This window comes from Chiloscyllium plagiosum, chromosome 21 (assembly GCF_004010195.1).
Source record: "Chiloscyllium plagiosum isolate BGI_BamShark_2017 chromosome 21, ASM401019v2, whole genome shotgun sequence".
In the NCBI taxonomy this organism is placed as follows: Eukaryota; Metazoa; Chordata; class Chondrichthyes; order Orectolobiformes; family Hemiscylliidae; genus Chiloscyllium; species Chiloscyllium plagiosum.
The window spans coordinates 55,305,630-55,325,542 of NC_057730.1; the positions used below are offsets into that span (position 1 = coordinate 55,305,630).

Below are 19,913 nucleotides of genomic sequence, written 5' to 3' on the forward strand. Positions count from 1 at the left end.
GTATTCTCAATTCCTCCGCCTCCGCCGTATCTGCTCCCAGGAGGAGCGGTTCCACCATAGAACACACCAGATGGCCTCCTTCTTTAGAGACCGCAATTTCCCTTCCCACGTGGTTAAAGATGCCCTCCAACGCATCTCGTCTACATCCCGCACCTCCGCCCTCAGACTCCACCCCTCCAACCGTAACAAGGACAGAACGCCCCTGGTGCTCACCTTCCACCCTATTAACCTTCGCATAAACCAAATCATCTATGCTCTTCCAGCACCATTAATCCAGAATCTGGTTTCCAGCATCTGCAGTCATTGTTTTTACCTCGATTTCAGATACTAACTCCGTATATGGTGTGTATATGTTTCTCTTTTTTGTTTTTGGCCAGGCTGTGGGTATCCCTAGTTGCTCTTGAGAAGGTGGTGGTGGTGGTGGTGAGCTCCTGTCTTGAACTGCTATAGTCCACATGTTTTAGGTTGACCCTCAATGTTGTTAGAGAAGAAATTCCAGGATTTTGACCCAGTGGCAGCGAAGGAACGGTGATATATTTCCAACTTAGAATGGTGAATGGCTTAGGGGGATGTTGTTCCTATGTATCTGCCCAAGCTGTTCTAGATGATGGTTGTGGGTTTGGAAGATTCTGTCTAAATACTCTTTGTGAATTTCTGCAGTGCATTGTAGATAATATACAATGCCAGAGGTTTGGTTAACTTGGTTAGTTGGACAACTTATTTGCAATGCAGGATGATGCCAAATATGTGGGTTCAATTCCTACACTGGTTGAGCTCACCCATGAAGGATTCTCCATCCCAACCTCTCCCTTCACTTGAAGCATGGTGACTCTTGGGTTAAACAACCACCAGCCATCCCTGTCTAATGAGAGAGCAGTCACATTGTGTGGTAAGACAGTGGTGACTTTACCGTCTTACATGCTGCTGCTATTGAGCTTTGGTGGATGGAGTGAATGTTTGTGGATGTCAGATAGGGTGTTGATTTTACAAAGTAAGTTTCAGGGTCTGCAGATGTTTGTCCTGCCAACCGTTCACACTGAGATATTTTTGGTGATCAGTCACTACCCTAAAGTGTCCACCAATGTAGAATATTGATAAAATCAGAAATTCTGTTTTCTTAAAGATAATGATTTTACCCTTGATTGTGGGAGTGATAAAACAAAGGTGTTCTGCTGAACATTAGCTTGTGTTGTAGAGAGAGTTGGTGAATGCAAAGACAGCAGTCTTGATTTTTATGGTGTGTGTGTATGGGAGTGTTTGCATCAGCCTGCTCAGATAGGTCAGGAATGTATGTGTCCTGCTGATGTTAATGGTATTGCCTCAAGTAAATAAAACTTCCCAGAATCCAGACAGGTGAGTAGATTCACCATTTTGTGAATCTTAAATACACCCAAGAATGCTTTGTAACAGGAAGCTTGAAGTCATAAATTATAGTGTTGTTTTTTCATTAATTCAAAGAATAAAGGCATTGCTGGCTAGGCCAGCAGATATTTCCCAAAAGGCAGTTGAGAGGAAACCACATTGCTGTGGGTCTGGAGTCACATGTCGTCCAGACCAGGTAAGGATAGCTGTTTCTTTCCTGAAAGGACACAAGTGAACCAGATGGGATTTTCCAACAATCATTCGACTTTTAATTCCAGATCTTTATGAATTCAAATTCCACCAACTACTGTGATAGGACTCAGACTGAGGTCCCCAGAACATTCCTGGGGTCTCTGGATTAACAATCCAGTGATAATACCACTCGGCCATTGCCTTCCCTTCACTACTTTGCAGCTTTAATAATGAGAAAACAATAATAAAAGCATTGATAAAATGTATTCAATCATGGGATATGAGCAATTGAGAGTCAACCACATGGAGATGAATCTAGAGTCCTGTGTAGACCAGACGAGGTAAGACTGACAAGTTGCTGAAAGGTTATTGGTAAACCGGCTAGGATTTTACAACAATCAGCAATGGCTGCCATTCACTAGATTTTTGTTCGACTTTTTAATTAGATTTAAACCTCGCCATCGGTCAAGATGGGATTCGAGCCTGTGTATTTTAACTCTATTGTCTTCCAGGTTTTTGTAGTCATGGGTTGAAATTTAATTCGTATTATCTTTAAAGATTTGCAGGTTCAACATGGAGCATTTTTCTCAAAACTAAATGTATTTCATATAAGCGTATTGGTCATTTATACTTGTTAGAAATCCAGACTGTGTCTTTATTTTTCAATTCCATGTAGGCACGTTGGATTAACAGAAATAATCGACCACCTCAAACATGGCCTTTGGAAGGCAAGATAGAATTTGTAAACTATGGTTTACGATATAGAGAAGATCTTGACTTGGCACTGAAAGACATTACTGTATCCATAAATGGAGGGGAAAAGGTGAGAGATTGAACTCTGATCACCAACAATGTTCAGTAAAAGCAGTATTTAGCTGAATTAGTGACAGTACTTAAATTGTTTTTGACTGTAGACACCATTCTTAGGAGGCTAACTTTTTGGATTTGGCAATTACTGATTTCATTAAACTTCTGATTCATCTTTACCATCTGCATATTTTTTCTTTTGACAAGTGTTTTAATTGCTACCTTGCATCAACTCTATTTGTATAGTATAAATTCTGTTGAAAATGCATATGTTTTGGGCCTTTTTTTACAGAAGCTTTTCAGCTTAATGAAGAGTTGCAAAGTGAATTGTGACAGATTACATAGGGGTCACTGGAACAGACATGCAATCTGCTCAGATCATGCTATTAGTAGTTCCTAGAAAGTGGTTTGTATTTTCTTTCCTTACAAGGATACATTTTCCCCTTGTGTAAATAGCTCTAAAGTATGCTTGCAAATTCTAACAAATTTAAAACTGGCAATGTTTGTGAAGAGAGGAAGGTTAATGAATTACTGAAATTCTGAAAACCATTTCAGAAAACAAGAACATGGATCTGATACTAACTCTCGAAGGGATAGCATATATTTAAATACTGCCATTTTTTCTTTAACTACAAGGCTACTTTTGTGTTATTGTTACAGTTTAGATGTCAAGAAGTTTTACTTTCTTGGATAAGATTTAAATATGTTGTTACAACTCTCAAAGTTACCTTGGATTTTTCAAATCTATTTGTAGCTGTAGTGTTTGAAATTTCACTGGACATCTTCTGCAGGTTGGAATAGTTGGAAGAACAGGAGCTGGTAAATCTTCGTTTGCACTTGGTCTGTTTCGTATAATTGAACCCGCTGAAGGACAAATCCGTATTGATGGAATTGACATTGCAAACATAGGCCTTCACGATCTCAGGTTTCAGATTACTATCATACCTCAGGTATGTAATTACAGTTTGAATTTATGGGGTATAGTTTTATTTAGTAAATTTGATCTACAAAGTGTTCTATAGCAGTTCTTACAACTGATTGTGTGCAATCTGAACTATATTAGGACCCAGTCTTGTTCGCTGGCTCACTTCGAATGAATTTGGATCCCTTTGACCAGTACTCTGATGCAGATTTATGGACAGCTTTGGAACTGGCTCACCTAAAAACCTTTGTGTCTGGCCTTCCTGATGCACTGAGTCACGAATGTTCTGAAGGAGGAGAGAATCTCAGGTAAAATACAACCATGTGCTTTAAAAAGAAAGTAGAAATTAATTCCTCCCAAGTCATTTTGAATTAGATAAGTTTATTAAAAATGACATTGAATAAAACTTGTAGATTTTATGAAAATAAAACAAAGAATGGCGGATGCTGGAGATCTGAAACAAAAACAGTGTTGGAGAAATTCAACAGGTCTAGCAGTATCTGTGGTGAGAGAAACAGAATCACTGTGTTAATGTTTCTACAGAGCACATTTTTATTTTCAGATCTCCAGCATGGGCAATATTTTGCTTTTATTAACTGTTTTTAATTCACTGCCACTTCTGTCCTGAGTGTGCACACCTTGAAGTCCTGCATTCTGTCTATTTTAATCTTTTGACATTTGGGGAAAGAGTCAAGTTGTATATCTTTGAAGTGAAGAAATGTTGAGACACTGCATCGTGTTCCGATAGCTTAATGGAAACATGCCTCTCTACTTGGGTGAGCCAAAGAAATTGGCATTTCGTAAAAGAAAAGAATGAGGGGGACATAGATTTAAAGCAAGGATGATGTGAGGTAAAAGCTTTTACATACAGTGAGTGGTTAGTGGCTGGAATGCATGACCTGGAAATGTGCTAGAGGCAGGATCAGTTCAGACATTCAAGAGGGGCAATGTATGATTATTTAGATAGACATGTTGTGCAGGGATATCGGGAAAAGGCAGAAGATTTTGCACAATACTAGAACCGTGAGTTGACAGCACGGAAACAGACCGTTTGGTCCAACTGGTCCATGCCAACCAGGTATCCTAAATTAATCTAGTTCCATTTGCCAGCACCTGGCGCATATCCCTCTAAACCCTTCCTATTCGTATACCCATTCAGATTCCTTTAAATGTTGTAATTGTACCAGCCTCCACCACTTCCTCTGACAACTCATTCCATACATGCACCACCCTCTGTGCGAAAATGTTGTTCCTTACGTTCCTTTTTTAAATCTTGCCCCACTCGCCGTAAAACCAAAGCCGTGTAGTTCTGGACTCCCCCACTCCAGGGAAAAGACAGTGTCCACTTATGCTATCCATGCCCTTCATGATTTGCCTTTGCAAAATGCAGCACCTCACATTTATCTAAATTAAACTCCATCTTCCACTCCTTGGCTCACTTACCCATCTGATCAAGATTCCGTGGTACTCTGAGGTAACCGTTGCTGTCTGCTATACCTCCAGTTTTGATGTCACATGCAGTGCAGGCACAATGGGCCAAATAGCCGCCTCCTGTCCTGTAACGATTCTGTAATGTGCTGAGCTACAAAACTGATGTGATTTAAGTGTTTGGTTTCTGCAGTTTTTGTGTTAAAGTTCCAGTGGATGAGTGGGAGAAACTCTGGAAATTCTTCACCAAAATTAGTGTTTTACTTTCCCCCTCTAATTTTAGTCAGAAAGGCACCGTTTATTTTCAGATTTGGAATGAATGTCATATCAAGGCATTGAATGAAATCCAACATTGCAATGTTTTGTAATTTCAGTGTTGGACAGCGACAGCTGCTTTGTTTAGCACGAGCACTCCTTCGGAAATCAAAAATATTAGTTCTTGATGAAGCTACAGCGGCTGTGGATCTAGAAACGGATGAACTCATCCAGTCAACAATAAGAAACCAGTTTGCTGACTGCACAGTGCTCACAATAGCCCATCGTCTTAAAACCATTATGGATTACACACGGTAATGTCACATTTATCTTGAAATTTATGGATATTTGCAAATTACATTGTAATGAGTCCGTGTTTTCTGATTTATGACATTACTTCCTTTGATCCTCAATTAATGTTTGTCCATCTGGCCAGTTACAATTCATCAAGTTGATCATCTTCTGTAACTTCTCTGGGGTGACATCATTGGAGCTCAGTCTCTATAATGAAGGAAGGACTCTGTCTCTGGTTTCCTCTCTGTGTCCTCCTTGTCTGATGAGAACAGATTGTTATTGAACCCTGAGTGGGGGAATGATGGGACATCATCTGGTCAGTCCCTAGTCTAATGCTGTGTCTGTTGGGTGGACTGCAGCCAAAATTACCTCTTAAATCACCTTGTTTATCAGGAGTTGATTCTAACTCCCTTTTATTAGAAGTCTTTTAATACTTAGATCAGATTATTGGATAATTTATCATAGAATAATAAAATACAGAAGAGGCCCGTCGACCCATTGAGTTTGTACTAACGATGGCTCAGTGGTTAGCACTGCTGCGTCATGGTGCCAGGGACCCGGGTTCAATTCCAGCCTCAAGCAACTGTCTGTATGGAGTTTGCACGTTCTCCTGTGCCTGTGTGTCTTTCCTCTGGATGCTCTGGTTTCCTGTCACAGCCCAAAGATGTGCAGGTTAGGTGGACCGGCCATGTTCAATTGCCCATAGTATCCAGGGATGTGTAGGTTAGGTGGGTTAGCTATGGGGAATGCAGGATTACAGGGTTAGGGTACAGGGTGGGTCAGGGTGGGATGCTCTTCAGTGGGTCGATGTGGACTTGATGGGCCAAATGGCCTGCTTCCACACTGTAGAAATTCTATGAAAACTACACTAAGTCCGCACTAGTCCTGTTTTCCTGCAATGGGTGCATGGCCATTTTAAGTGTTCATTCTGAGTCTGTTTTAAGGTTGTGAGGTTTCCTGCCTCAACTCCCCTTCCATGCAGTGCATTCCAGACTCCCCACCACCCTGTTAGTGAAAAACAAATACCTCAAATCCCTCCTGCCTTTTACTTTAAAATTATACCCCTATTTTGTATATGCCCCCTTGTTATCGACGCTTGGACTAAAGGGAAGAGCAGCTTTCTATCTATCTACCTTCACCATGCCCCTCAGAATCTTATACACCTCTGTCAGGTCCCTCCCCTCTCCAGGCCTTCTCTGCTCCGAATGAAAACAACCCGAGCTTATCCAGCCTCTCTCGGTGGTTGAAATGCTGCATTCCAGGGCAACATCCTGGTGAATTTTCCCCGGCACCCCCTCCAGTGCAATCCCATCCTTCCCACAGTGAGGGGATCAGAACTGCACACAGTATTCCAGCTGTGGTCTAACCAAGCCTTGTACAGCTTCAACATCACTTCCCCACTCTTGTAGTCTATGCCACAACTGATCAAGGCAAGTGTCCCCTTATGCTGCCTCAACACTGCTTATTAGCAGTACTAAACTAAACTACCCTATTAAGCTGGCTTTAAGGATCTGTGGACAGCAACCTCTGTTCCTCTGAGTTGCCCAGTGTCTTGCCATTCACTGAGCACTCCCTAGTCTTGTTACTTAGAGTCATAGAGATGTACAGCACGGAAACAAACCCTTCGGTCCAACTCCTCCATGCCAAACAGAGATCCCAATCCACTCTAGTCCCACCTGCCAGCACCCGGCTCATATCCCTCCAAACCCTTCCTATTCATATACACATCCAAATGTCTCTTAAATGTCGCAGTTGTACCAGCCTCCACCACTTCCTCTGGCAGCTCATTCCATACACGTACCACCCACTGTGTGAAAAAGTTGCCCAGTGCAGGAAGGACAGGGAATCTGGTCTCTGCTCCATCTACAAGGGTTGGGCTTTGGTGATACTTTGCCAATTCATGTTGTGACATCTATTAATAAAGTGTCATCACAAAAGCATGTGAACAAATCATTTCAGAGTGAAACTTGACAAGGGAAAAAAATTTCCGTTTTTAAGAAAACAGTTGAGGTAATTAAAAATCACAACACCAAGTTATCATCCAACAGGTTTAATTGGAAGCACACGAGCTTTCGGAGCGACGCTCCTTAATCAGGTGATTGTGGACAACCACCTGATGAAGGAGCGGTGCTCTGAAAGCTAGTGTGCTTCCAATTAAACCTGTTGGACTATAACCTGGTGCTGTGTGATTTTTAACTTTGTACACCCCAGTCCAACACCGGCATCTCCAAAGTTTGAGGTAGAGACGTATCCTTTTAAATTACTTTTTAAAAGTGAAGTTCTGATAGGCAAGTCTTTATTCTTGCAAACATTTTCTCCTCTTGTGTATTCAGGGAATATTTGCACATGGAGATAAATGCATTGCATGTTCAAATTCCCTTGGGCTGAATGTTTCACAGATTGAAAATGGTAAATTACTCGTTGGGATATTCAGAATTATTTTCATGCCTCTTGTGATTTTCAAAAAAGAAATTGAAATGATTAATGGGTAAAATTGGGTAGTCCAATTGTTGCTATGGCTTGTGTTTTTAGTCAGAGCACAAAATCAAGCCAATACATGCACTAACTCAGATTCAGCAGATAAAGGTTTCTAGTCATGTTCACGATGGAAACAAAAACAAAATCACACTGCCACCAGCTGGGGGCTGGCCTATATGTCAGAATTGAGATGTTGTGTTCATGGTGCTGAAGCATAAACCGCTTCTCTGGTGTTTTGGTTCCAATAATGGATGATGGAGAAAGTGTTTTCCACCTCATTTTCAGCAGCCCGGGATTCTGCTTGCATCTTGCTGACCCACTTTGAATAATGTGGTTTGACAGAAAACAAAATAAAACAGGACTACGTATGCTGGATGTCTGAAACAAACAAACGGAAATTGCTGGCAAAACTCAGGTCTGGCAGCAGCTGTGGAGAGAAGAAGAATTAGTATTTCTGGTCTATGGCTCTGAAGTGCAACTGGACTCAAAATGTCCACTCTGCTTTCTGTCCACAAATGCTGCCAAACCACCTGAGTTTCTCTAGTAAGTTCTGAATAATGTGGTGTTTGAAAGTTGTAGTTGAGGAACTGATTTTAAAATCTCCAAGCTCTTGGAAAGCTGCTCACTTCCCTGATGAAGGAGCAGCGCTCAGAAAGCTCATAATTTCAAATAAACCTGTTGGACAATAACCTGATGTCGTGTGACTTCTGACTTTGTCCACCCAGTCCAACACCAGCACCTCTACATCCTATTCTGCCTCAGGCTATCCGTTCCTAAACTGCAATGTTGTTGTGTGACTTCTGCCTTTTTAGACAGAATAAACCTTACCTATCCTGCACATTCAAAGTGGTATTTGGGGAACCTTTACTTAAAAAAAGAAAGTTATGCCAAATTCATTCTCCTTGATCAGGGACCAGAAGTGTACCATTGTACATGTAATCATTGTAAAAAGACACTTTAAATAATAGAGACATAATGTAGGGGGTATGCACCTCTGTTATTCTTTATTTACAGCATAAAACACTGAAATAATAACACAGCTTTGCCTGAAATAAAACTTACTGGTAGAGAGCCTTCTCATTCGCTCCCTGAACTGACTACTCAGACATTGCAGAGATCTAATATTTGAGGTATATAAATTTTTGCTGTTTTAACCAGAGTGCTGATTAAAACAGTGTTTGTTATAATATAATACCGTGTTGATAGTGATAAATGGGATGTAATTTGTTTGTGACTGAAAAAGGAAATCATTGGATAGGGACTGTGCACGCCTCATACGGTGAAAATATTTTCCACTGCAGCTGATATTAGAACATGGGCACTTTTTAAAGACCTGTCTTTTTGTCTTTGTAGGATTATGGTTCTAGACAAAGGCCGGATTGTGGAGTTTGACACTGTATCTGACCTTCTCCACAGAAAGGGAACCTTCTACAAAATGGCAAAGGATTCTGGACTTTTGTAATTGGAATTATATTTTCAGGGTTGTTTCAAGTTGGAGTTGTTACACACGTTACATCAAAACGAACTTTGAATGTAAAATCCTTTAAGTTGGCAATTGGCACCTGTTTATAAAATTTTGTATAAAACAAAATATTTTCATATACCTCTGCTTTTTAAAGATTTGATTTTTTTTCTTTTCAGGTGATAATTTTTTGCTTATTTAAATATTTATAGTACCTATAAATATGAAGATCAAAATAATAGGTGCAAAGCATCAAAATATTGAAGTTGTAGTGCATTATGGTACTGCATTTATTTTTGACAATTGTTATTTCACAAATTATAAATCATGAATAATTAATAAAATTGTAGGTGCCTGAATTTGAACAGATTCTCACGTTATCATTGCGAGTAGATCTTCTGTAAGTCTGGGGTCTTGAAGCACATTGTTTGCTGTTTAGTACGACCTCACATCAGCCTCAGTGTGTCAGCATCCTGTCAGAAACTGAACTGGACTTGCCACATAAACACTGGCTACAAGAGCAGGTCAGAGGCTGGGAATACTGCGGCGAGTAACTCACCTCCTGACTTGCCAAAGCCCGCGCCACCGTCTACCAGACACCAGGCAGGAATGTGATGGATTACTCCCCACTCGCATGGATTACTGCTGCTCCAATAACATCTGAAAATCACTTGAATTTTGTGCCATAGAAGGAGCTGGAAATGTGTTGCTGGAAAAGCGCAGCAGGTCAGGCAGCATCCAGGGAACAGGAGAATCGACGTTTCGGGCATAAGCCCTGAAGAAGGGCTTATGCCCGAAACGTCGATTCTCCTGTTCCCTGGATGCTGCCTGACCTGCTGCGCTTTTCCAGCAACACATTTCCAGCTCTGATCTCCAGCATCTGCAGACCTCACTTTTTTCTTGCCATAGAAGGAGACCATTTGATCCATCTTGCCTGCACCAGTTCACCCCCTTCAGCCAATCTCCTGCCTTTCCGCATCTCCATGCACACCATTTCTGGTAAGTTTGTTTGCAGATGTTTTGTCACCATGCTAGGTAACGTCATCAGTGCCCCTCCGTTGAAGCGTTGGTGTTCTTGCGATTTTGTGTGTCCCGGTTTGCTGAGGTGCAAACATCTGGAAACCAACTTAACAGCCCAGTAAGCAAGTCAATAACTCCACAATCTGAGCTACAAATCTTCTCAAGAACTTGGAACACTATGTCTATCCAAATAATCGTTTAATGACACATGAAGCTTGACACCATCCTGGACACAGCATCCTGCTTGATGGGTACCATAAACGTTTATTCCCTCCACAACTGGTGTAAGTACCAGCAGTGTGAACTCTTGACAAGATACACTGCTACATGTTGCCAAGCCTCCTTTGACAGCACTTCCTAAACACATGACCTCTACCAGATAAAAGGACAAAAAAAAGCAGATACAGAGGAACCCTTTTATCCGGCATTCAATTATCTGAATATCAGATTATCCAGCAAGATCGCAATGTCTCAATGCTCAGCCAAACTATGTTATCCAGAATTTGATTAATCGAATGAAATATTCCCTGCCTATATCCTTTGCATAATTGAGGTTCCTCTGTATCTGGGAACACAACTACCCACAGTTCCTTCCAAGCCACTCACCATCCTCACATGAAACTATTTCTCCACTCAGTGTTTCAGGGTCAAAAACCTGGAATAGGGGGTGGCACGGTGGCTCAGTGGTTAGTACTGTTGCCTCATGATGCCAGGGACCTGGGTTCAATTCCACCCTCGGGCGACTGTCTGTGTGGAGTTTGCACATTCTCCCCGTGTCTGTGTGGATTTTCCTCCGGGTGCTCCGGTTTCCTCCCACAGTCCAAAGATGTGCAGGTCAGGTTATTTGGCCATGTTAAATTGCCCATAGTGTTAGGTGTATTAGTCAGAGGGAAAATGGGTCAGGGTGGGTTACTCTTCGGAGGGCTGGTGTGGACTTGTTGGGCAGAAGGGCCTGTTCCGTACTATAGGGAATCTAATCTAATCATATTTTGGGTGTCAGCAACAAAAGACTGCAGTGGTTCAGGAAGACAGTTCACCAGCACCTTCTCAAGGGACATTTCGGGATGGAAAACAATTCCAGGCCCAGCCAGTGATGCCCATATTGCAGGAATGGATTTTAAAAAATGATGTGTTCTCCTACAAAAGATGACAAATGTATTAATCCCACATACAGCTGATCTGATCTGGTAAAATTGTACCGTGGTATTGGTACTGAAAGCTGCAGGCATTTGGTAATATAGGTGTGATTTATTTACCTAAAAAGTTCAAAAAAAAATTTTTTTGTCCTCTTCCCAAAGCCTTGTTCTCACTTTATGATAAATCAGAAATACTTAAGAGGATATTTCCTTGTCGGTCAATCTAGAATGAGAGATCATAGTTTTAGAATGATGGGTAGCAGATTTAAAACAGATGAGGAGGAAGAGGCCAACATAGCAAAGTTGAGGGGCTGAATGGCCTACTCCTGCTCTTTGTTATATTCTGTTCTTTGAAAAAAAAAGTGTATACGTTAAACCATAATTGTACTTAAGAGGATATTTCCTTGTCGGTCAATCTAGAATGAAAGATCATAGTTTTAGAATGATGGGTAGCAGATTTAAAACAGATGAGGAAGAGGCCAACACAGCAAAGTTGAGGGGCTGAATGGCCTACTCCTGCTCTTTGTTATATTCTGTTCTTTGAAAAAAAAAGTGTATACGTTAAACCATAATTGCAGTAGATGTGAGTAACTTCCAACTTTTTTTTCCCCCTATCTCTAAGTGAGTTGAAATTGCCAGTCCTGATATTTGCAATGGAGTGCTTACTTCGAAGCCTCGTACTTGAAATTAATGAATTGGTGTTGGGAGCGAACTACACATCACATTGTCCCTGCAGCAGTAATACTCAGTCTTGTATCTTTGGCATGTGAACCCCTTCAATAGCGTTGCCATCTCAGTAATGCACCAGCTAGCATAAGGAGCAGGAGGAAAGCTCTTCAATTATTTTAGTTGCTAGAACAGCCCCATGTCATTATACTATTCTTCACTCACCTTCAACAAATATTGGAATGCTGAACTATCGCACCTATCAAGTGAATAAAAATTGAACAAAAACATTAAGAAGCAAGTAAACATTCCTTTGTTTTATTTGACCGTAATGTGGATACTATTGTGAAGAAGGTTTAATGTTAACCCTACTCTCTCTTCAAATATTGCCTTGATGTCAAGGGCTGCCATTCTTAATTCTGTCATAACTGGTGTGTGGAAAAGGATACAAGTAGACCATGGGGGCTGCTCTTCCCTGAGAGTGGGGAGGGAGAAAGAGAGGAAGTATCACCATGTGAGAGTTTTACCTCAATCACTGCAGCAATAGAGCTCCTCCTCTGCTTCCAACACACACAGTTGGATCCACGGAAGCCCTAGTGTGGAAATGGGACATTTTGCCCAACAAGTCAACACCTGTCCTCTGAACTGCATCCCACCCAGTAACAATGGCTATTTTCCACATAATCTACGCATCTGTGGGCAATTTAGCATAGTCATTCTACCTAACCCCCACCTGTTTGGACTGTGGCAGGTAACCCACGCAGACACGGGGAGAATGTGCAAACTTCTCCCAGTTGCCTGAAGCTGGAATTGAACGTAGGTCTCTGGTGCTGTGAAGGCAGCAGTGCCAACCACTGAGCCACCATCTAAACCAGCTGTCTAGCCAACTGAGCTAACTGGCCTCTGGTCAAGCTCATGCTCTAGTTTCCTCATGACATGATGTGGAGGTGCTGGTGTTAGATTAGGGTGGATAAAGTTAAACATCTCACAAATAAACCTATTGGACTGTAACCTGGAGTTGTGTGGTTTTTGACTTCATGATTAGCAGTGCCTCCTGGAGGGTTGCAGTACTGGTGGCCGGGCGTTAGGTGGCGATGCGTATGGAGGAGAAGGGGGTGGACAGCGCGCTGACTGCTGCTTGCCGGTGGCCGGCGGTGAGCGGCTGCGTATTGACTGCTGTTGGTTAGTGGCCGGCGGTGAGCGGCTGCGCACTGATTGCTGTGTGCTGGTGGCCGGCGGTGAGCGGCTGCGCACTGACTGCTGTGTACCGGTGGCCGGCGGTGAGCGGCTGCGCACTGACTGCTGTGTGCCGGTGGCCGGCGGTGAGCGGCTGCGCACTGGGCTGGGAGTGATGGCGGGCCTGAGACCGTGTCCTATGCTCACTGTCTTCGCTTTGACTGGACTCGGCCTCGGCCTCGGCTTGGCCGCCCGCGCCGACGATATCGTGGTTGGTTGCGGCGGCTTCGTGAAATCCGACGTGGAGATTAATTACTCGTTGATTGAGGTGAGTCCGGGCACGGGACGTTCAGCAAAAGCCTGACTGCATTCTTGTGGCGCCTAGTCTTGTGGGTGACTCATTTAGTTGGTTCTCAGGCAAACGTTGTATTGACATAGCGCCTAGATATTTCGATTAATCAGTGGGATAAAACTCCAAAGTTTGCGTTAATATACCACCTTGGAGTGTTTTAATTTATTCACAAGTGCATTGATATAGCACCTGGGGATGTCAGTCATTCAGAATAGGGAGCGAGCCCTGCATTCATGTAGCACCAGCAAAGTGATTCTTCATTCAGTCTGGAGAGATACTGTGCATTTGTATAGAACCTCGCAGTGATTAATTTTGGGAGTAGATTAGATTCCATACAGTATGGAAACAGGCCCTTCGGCCCAACAAGTCCACACCGACCCCCCGAAGAGTAACCCACCCAGACCCATTCCGCTCTGACTAATGCACCTAACACTATGGGCAATTTAGCTTGGCCAATTCACCTGACCTACACACCTTTGGACTGTGGGAGGAAACCGGAGGAAACCCACGCAGACATGGGAGCAGAAATTAGGCCATTTAGCCCACTGAGTCTGCTACTCCAATCTATCATGGCTGATAAGTTTCTCAACCCCATTCTCCCACTTTCTCCCCCCCAAGGCTCCCCATGGGAGACTGATTAGCAAGGTTAGATCTCATGGAATACAGGGAGAACTTGCCATTTGGATACAGAACTGATAGGATAAATAGACAAAGACTTTTCCCTGGGGTCGGGGAATCCAGAACTCGAGGGCATAGGTTTAGGGTGAAAGGGGAAAGATATAAAAGAGACCTAAGGGGCAACTTTTTCACTCAGAGGATGATGCATGTATGGAATGAGCTGCCAGAGGAAGTGGTGGAGGCTGGTACAATTACAACATTTAAAAGACACCTGGATGGGTATATGAATATGAATTGGAGGGATATGGGCCGGGTGCTGGCAGATGGGACTCGCTTGCATGAGGATGTCTGGTCGACATGGACGAGTTGGACCAAAGGGTCTTTTTCCACGCTATATGTCTCTGTGACTCTATGAAACCTTGATCTCCCAATGAAAACATCTTCCCAATATCAATTCTATCCAGGCCATTCAGTATTTTGTAAGGTTCAATTAGATCTCTCCCATCCTTCTAAACTTAATTCAGAACAGACCCAGAGTCCTCATATTCTGTATTAGTGGTGCTGGAAGAGCACAGAAGTTCAGGCAGCATCCAAGGAGCTTCGAAATCGACGTTTCGGGCAAAAGCTCTTCAGGAAGCCTGGAGCGTGGAGAGATAAGCTAAAGGAGGGTGGGGGTGGAGAGAAAGTAGCATAGAGTACAGTAGGTGAGTGGGGGAGGGGATGAAGGTGATAGGTCAGGGAGGAGAGGGTGGAGTGGATAGGTGGAAAAGGAGATAGGCAGGTAGGACAAGTCTGGACAAGTCATGGGGACAGTGCTGAGCTGCAAGTTTAGAACTAGGGTGAGGTGGGGGAAGGGGAAATGAGGAAACTGTTGAAGTCCACATCTCTGCTAGGAGGCGCCCAGTCTCCCCAATGTAGAGGAGACCGCATCGGGAGCAACGGATACAATAAATGATATTAGTGGATGTGCAAGTAAAACTTTGGATGTGGAAGGCTCCTTTCGGGCCTTGGGTAGAGGTGAGGTAGGAGGTGTGGGTGCAGGTTTTACAGTTCCTGCGGTGGCAGGGGAAAGTGCCAGGATGGGAGGGTGGGTTGTAGGGGGGCGTGGACCTGACCAGGTAGTCACGGAGGGAACGGTCTTTGCGGAAGGCGGAAAGGGATGGGGAAGGAAATATATCCCTGGTGGTGGGGTCTGTTTGCCGGTTTTCTTCCGAAGAAAAATCCCACACTGGAGCAAACTGTCTATAGCCCTGGGAATGGAAATCTTGACAAGTTAATAAATGGAGATGGGTCTTTATGAGTCCTTGTCATGTTGGGTTCAGTCATCAATGTTGGCTGAATATGGATATAAATTTGATGGCAACTCAGCCAAAGGAGAAAAGTAAATGTGTATAACTCATTGAAGGCAATGGGACAGCGATTAATAAAGAGCACGACATCCTGGACTTCAAATGATTGAGTTCTAATGTTAAAATCACCATAGTCCTCCCAGACGATAGGGCTACTCTGTCGTTACAGAGATAGCTGTGCTGATTAAACCTGAGGGTCACTATGCCTCAGGTGAGGGGAGAGGTTGAGAAGAGGCAAGGGAATAAATTCACAGTGAGGGAGTAAGTGATCAAGCAAAGAAAGAGGGTGGTGGTGGAGGGTTGTTTTTCAGGTTGGAGGCATGTGACCAGTGGAGTGTCACAAGGATCAGTGCTGGGCCCTCTATTTTTCATCATTTTTATAAATGATTTGGATGTGAGCATAAGTGGTAGAATTAGTAAGTTTGCAGATGACACCAGAATTGGAGGTGTAGTGGACAGTGAAAGAGGGTTACTTCAGATTACAACAGGATCTTGATCAGATGGGCCAATGGGCTGAGAAGTGGCAGATGGAGTTTAATTCAGATAAATGTAAGGTGCTGCATTTTGGGAAAGCAAATCTTAGCAGGACTTATACACTTAATGGTAAGGTCCTAAGGAGTGTTACTGAACAAAGAGACCTTGGAGGGCAAGTCATAGCTCCTTGAAAGTGGAGTTGCAGGTAGATAGGATAGTGAAGAAGGCATTTGGTATGCTTTCCTTTATTGCTAGTATTGAGTACAGGAGGTAAAAACAAGGACTGCAGATGCTGGAAACCAGAGTCTCGATTAAAGTGGTGCTGGAAAAGCACAACGGTTCAGGCAGCATTTGAGGAGCAGTGAAATCGACGTTTCGGGCAAAAGCCATTCATCAGGAATACAGGTTTTTGCCCGAAAGTCGATTTTACTGCTCCTCGGATGCTGCCTGAACTGCTGTGCTTTTCCAGCACCACTTTAATCTAGACCCGATTGAGTACAGGAGTTGCGGCTGTACAGGACATTGGTTAGGCCACTGTTGGAATATTGCATGCAATTCTGGTCTCCTTCCTATCAGAAAGATGTTGTGAAACTTGAAAGGGTTCAGAAAAGATTTACAAGGATGTTGCCAGGGTAGGAGGATTTGAGCTATAGGGAGAGGCTGAATAGGCTGGGGCTGTTTTCCCTGGAGCATCGGAGGCTGAGGGGTGACCTTCTAGAGGTTTACAAAATTATGAGGGGTATGGATAGGGTAAATAGGCAAAGTCCTTTCCCTGGGATCAGGGAGTCCAGAACTGGAGGGTGTAGGTTTAGGGCGAGAGGGGAAGAATATAAAAGAGATGTAAGGGGCAATGTTTTCACGCAGAGGATGGTATGTGTATGGAATGAGCTGCCGGAGGAAGTGGTGGTGGCTGGTACAATGACAATATTTAAAAGGCATCTGAATGGGATTATGAATAGGAAGGATTTGGAGGGATATGGATCAAGTGTTGGCATGTAGGACTATATTGGATTGGGATATCTGGTCAGCAAGGACAAGTGGATCAAAGGTCTGTTTCCGTGCTGTACACCTTTATGACTCTAAATACTATTTTCTGAACTGATATTTAAGATCAACAGTTTAAATCCTCTGCAGCATTAAAGGAAATCTCTGTTTGCTTTACAGATTAAATTGTACACAAAGCAAGGCACACTGAAATACCAGACTGACTGTGCACCCAACAATGGTTACTTCATGATTCCACTGTATGATAAGGTAACTTGTATTAAAAGCAGCTTTGTACATTTTGTGATCGTAAAATTAATTTGTACTTGCAATGACTTGTTAGTGTGGGACAAAGCCAGTTCTTAGATTTAACACTCTTCATATGATCCAAACCTTTTTAATGACATCCCACTTTTGAGACAAGCCACCTACAGTCATTTGAACAATGGAAGCTGACTTAATTTGTGAAACTAGGGTGACTTATTGTATTCAGTGTCAAAACCAGTGTGGTGCTGGAAAACCACAGCCGGTCAGGCAGCACTTTAAGAGCAGGAGAGTCGATGTTTTGAGCGTAAGCTCTTCGGCAGGAGTCCTCACTTATTCCTCCTGACTTATTGTATTAATACCCTGGAGCTGAGCCATCACCTTTGTAGAAGTTTATGAAATCATTAGGGGCCTGGGTAGGGTCAATAGCCAAAGTTTTTCCCCCAGGGTAGGGGAATCCAAAACTAGAGTGCGTAAGTTTAAGGTGAGGGAGGAAAGATGTAAAAGGGAACTAAGTGGAAACTTTTTCACATGGAGGGTGATGAGTCAATGGAATGAGTTGCCATTGGAAGTGGTGGAGCTGGAAATGTGTTGCTGGAAAAGCGCAGCAGGTCAGGCAGCATCCAGGGAACAGGAGAATCAACGTTTCGGGCATAAGCCCTTCTTCAGGAAGGGCTTATGCCCGATGCTGGATGCTGCCTGACCTGCTGCGCTTTTCCAGCAACACATTTCCAGCTCTGATCTCCAGCATCTGCAGACCTCACTTTCTCCATTGGAAGTGGTGGAGGCTGGTACAACAACATTTGAAAGATATCTGAACTAGAACAGTTTTAGAGGGATATGAGCCAAATGCTGGCAAATGGGAACTAGATTTAGTTTAGGATATCTGTTTGGCATGGATGAATTGGACTGAAGGCTCTGTTTCTGTACTGCACCTCTCTATGACTCTAAACAGATCAGAGTTTAACTGGAAATCAAATTCTGTAGAATTAATTGTTTAAATTTCAATAAACACACTGATTTAGAACATTGTACTAAAAACAGTGTTAAAGACTTCTGCAGATTCATAATTCCATTGGTGAGCAGTCAATGTTTTGATAAATGTACCCACATCCATCAGGTCTATTATAATTTGTGTGCAGTCAGACTGTGTCTTTCTTTGCTCTTTAGGGAGATTTCATTTTAAAGATTGAGCCACCTCTTGGCTGGAGCTTTGGTGAGTACCTCATTATTCAGCCTGACACAAGTGAATGCGTCTTTTTGAAATATCTACACTGTTGACTGATTGTTACTACCTTATGTGAAATTACTTAAATGAATTACCGTGGTGCATTAGTGATGATACTGAAATGTTAGGGACACACCATTGCAGAATAATAGATCTATAATTGTTTATCCACGATCACCAGCTCAATTGCGATCTAAATTCTTTGCAGTTACAATCGTACAATGGCTTATTTGTTATTAAAACCGCTGATTACAGATGAATTACAAACTTGTGGATGGATCTTGTTTTTGAAATCCTGCCAATCACTATCCGTTGTGTAGATGCAAAATTGTTGCAATTGTGTGTATACTTCAAAAAAAACCTGCAAATTCTGCCATTTAGTTTCCAGGGATATAATAGGAAATTCAAAAACATGTGGGACCCATCTATATGTTGAACCACGCCCTGGGCAGCTAACGTACAGGTACACAATTCTTTATCTGAAATCCTTTGAGCCAGTTGCTTCTCGGAATTTGGAATTTTTCAGATTTCAGAATACATGACATTTTCACAATGAAATAAAACAATTATCGAACAGCAGACATCTGTGAATAGTATGAGCGCTGAGACACAATTACTGCCTGCCAGTGCAGGGCCATGCTGCCACGTCACATCTGAGTGACGTGGTTCGAGTGGGTGTGGAGTTGGGTCACCTGTTCACACACCAAAATGATACTCCACACGCCATGAAAACTGTCAGATTTTGGAGCTTTTTGGATTTTGGATAAAGAATTGTGTACGTATACTAACATGCTCTGACGGTCTCCAGACAGAATGTCACTTTGTCCAATGCAGATCCAAAGCAGTAACGGAGTTACAAAAAAATCTTCTTTGAAAGGAGAGAAATCTTATTGATCAGTTAATCCACAGAATGTTACATGTCGACCAGATATCCCAAACCAATCTAGTCCCACCTGCCAGCACCCGGCACATATCCCTCCAAACTCTTCCTATTCATAAGCCCATCCAAATGCCTCTTAAATGTTGCAATTGTACGAGCCTCCACCACTTCCTCTGGCAGCTCATTCCATACACGTACCACCCTCTGTGTGAAAAAGTTGCCCCTTAGGCCTCCTTTATATCTTTCCCCTCTCACCCTAAACCTATGCCCTCTAGTTTTGGACTCCCCCACCACAGGGAAAAGCCTTTGTCTATTTACCCTATCTATGCCCCTCATAATTTTATAAACCTCTATAAGGTCACACCTCAACTTCCGACGCTCCAGGGAAAACAGCCCCAGCCTGTTCAGCCTCTCCCTGTAGCTCAAATCCTCCAACCCTGGCAACATCCTTGTAAATCTTTTCTGAACTATTTCAAGTTTCACAACATCTTTCCAATAGGCAGGAGACCAGAATTGCACACAATATTCCAACAGTGGCCTAACCAATGTCCTGTACAGCCACAACA

At 42.9% G+C, this 19,913-nt stretch overlaps 2 protein-coding genes across 3 annotated transcripts in view; both read left to right on the forward strand.

The window, feature by feature from the left end:
- abcc1 (ATP-binding cassette, sub-family C (CFTR/MRP), member 1) overlaps nt 1-9,565 on the forward strand; it is a 105,951-nt gene extending 96,386 nt beyond the window's left edge. Inside the window, 5 exon segments of the mRNA XM_043712140.1 lie at nt 2,231-2,377; nt 3,153-3,311; nt 3,425-3,591; nt 5,086-5,280; nt 9,092-9,565. Of these exon segments, the coding sequence (XP_043568075.1) occupies nt 2,231-2,377; nt 3,153-3,311; nt 3,425-3,591; nt 5,086-5,280; nt 9,092-9,200 (777 nt within the window). The 3' untranslated portion in view covers nt 9,201-9,565.
- A 3,602-nt stretch (nt 9,566-13,167) lies between these two features.
- nomo (nodal modulator) overlaps nt 13,168-19,913 on the forward strand; it is an 88,332-nt gene continuing 81,586 nt past the window's right edge. Inside the window, exons 1-4 of one of the 2 annotated variants that reach the window (XM_043712142.1) lie at nt 13,168-13,185; nt 13,347-13,526; nt 17,156-17,245; nt 18,410-18,455. In XM_043712142.1, coding sequence (XP_043568077.1) covers nt 13,374-13,526; nt 17,156-17,245; nt 18,410-18,455 — 289 coding nt within the window. In that variant the 5' untranslated portion in view covers nt 13,168-13,185; nt 13,347-13,373. Of the gene's footprint in view, nt 13,186-13,251; nt 13,312-13,346; nt 13,527-17,155; nt 17,246-18,409; nt 18,456-19,913 lie in introns of those variants that run through there. The other variant, XM_043712141.1, reaches the window with a different exon arrangement.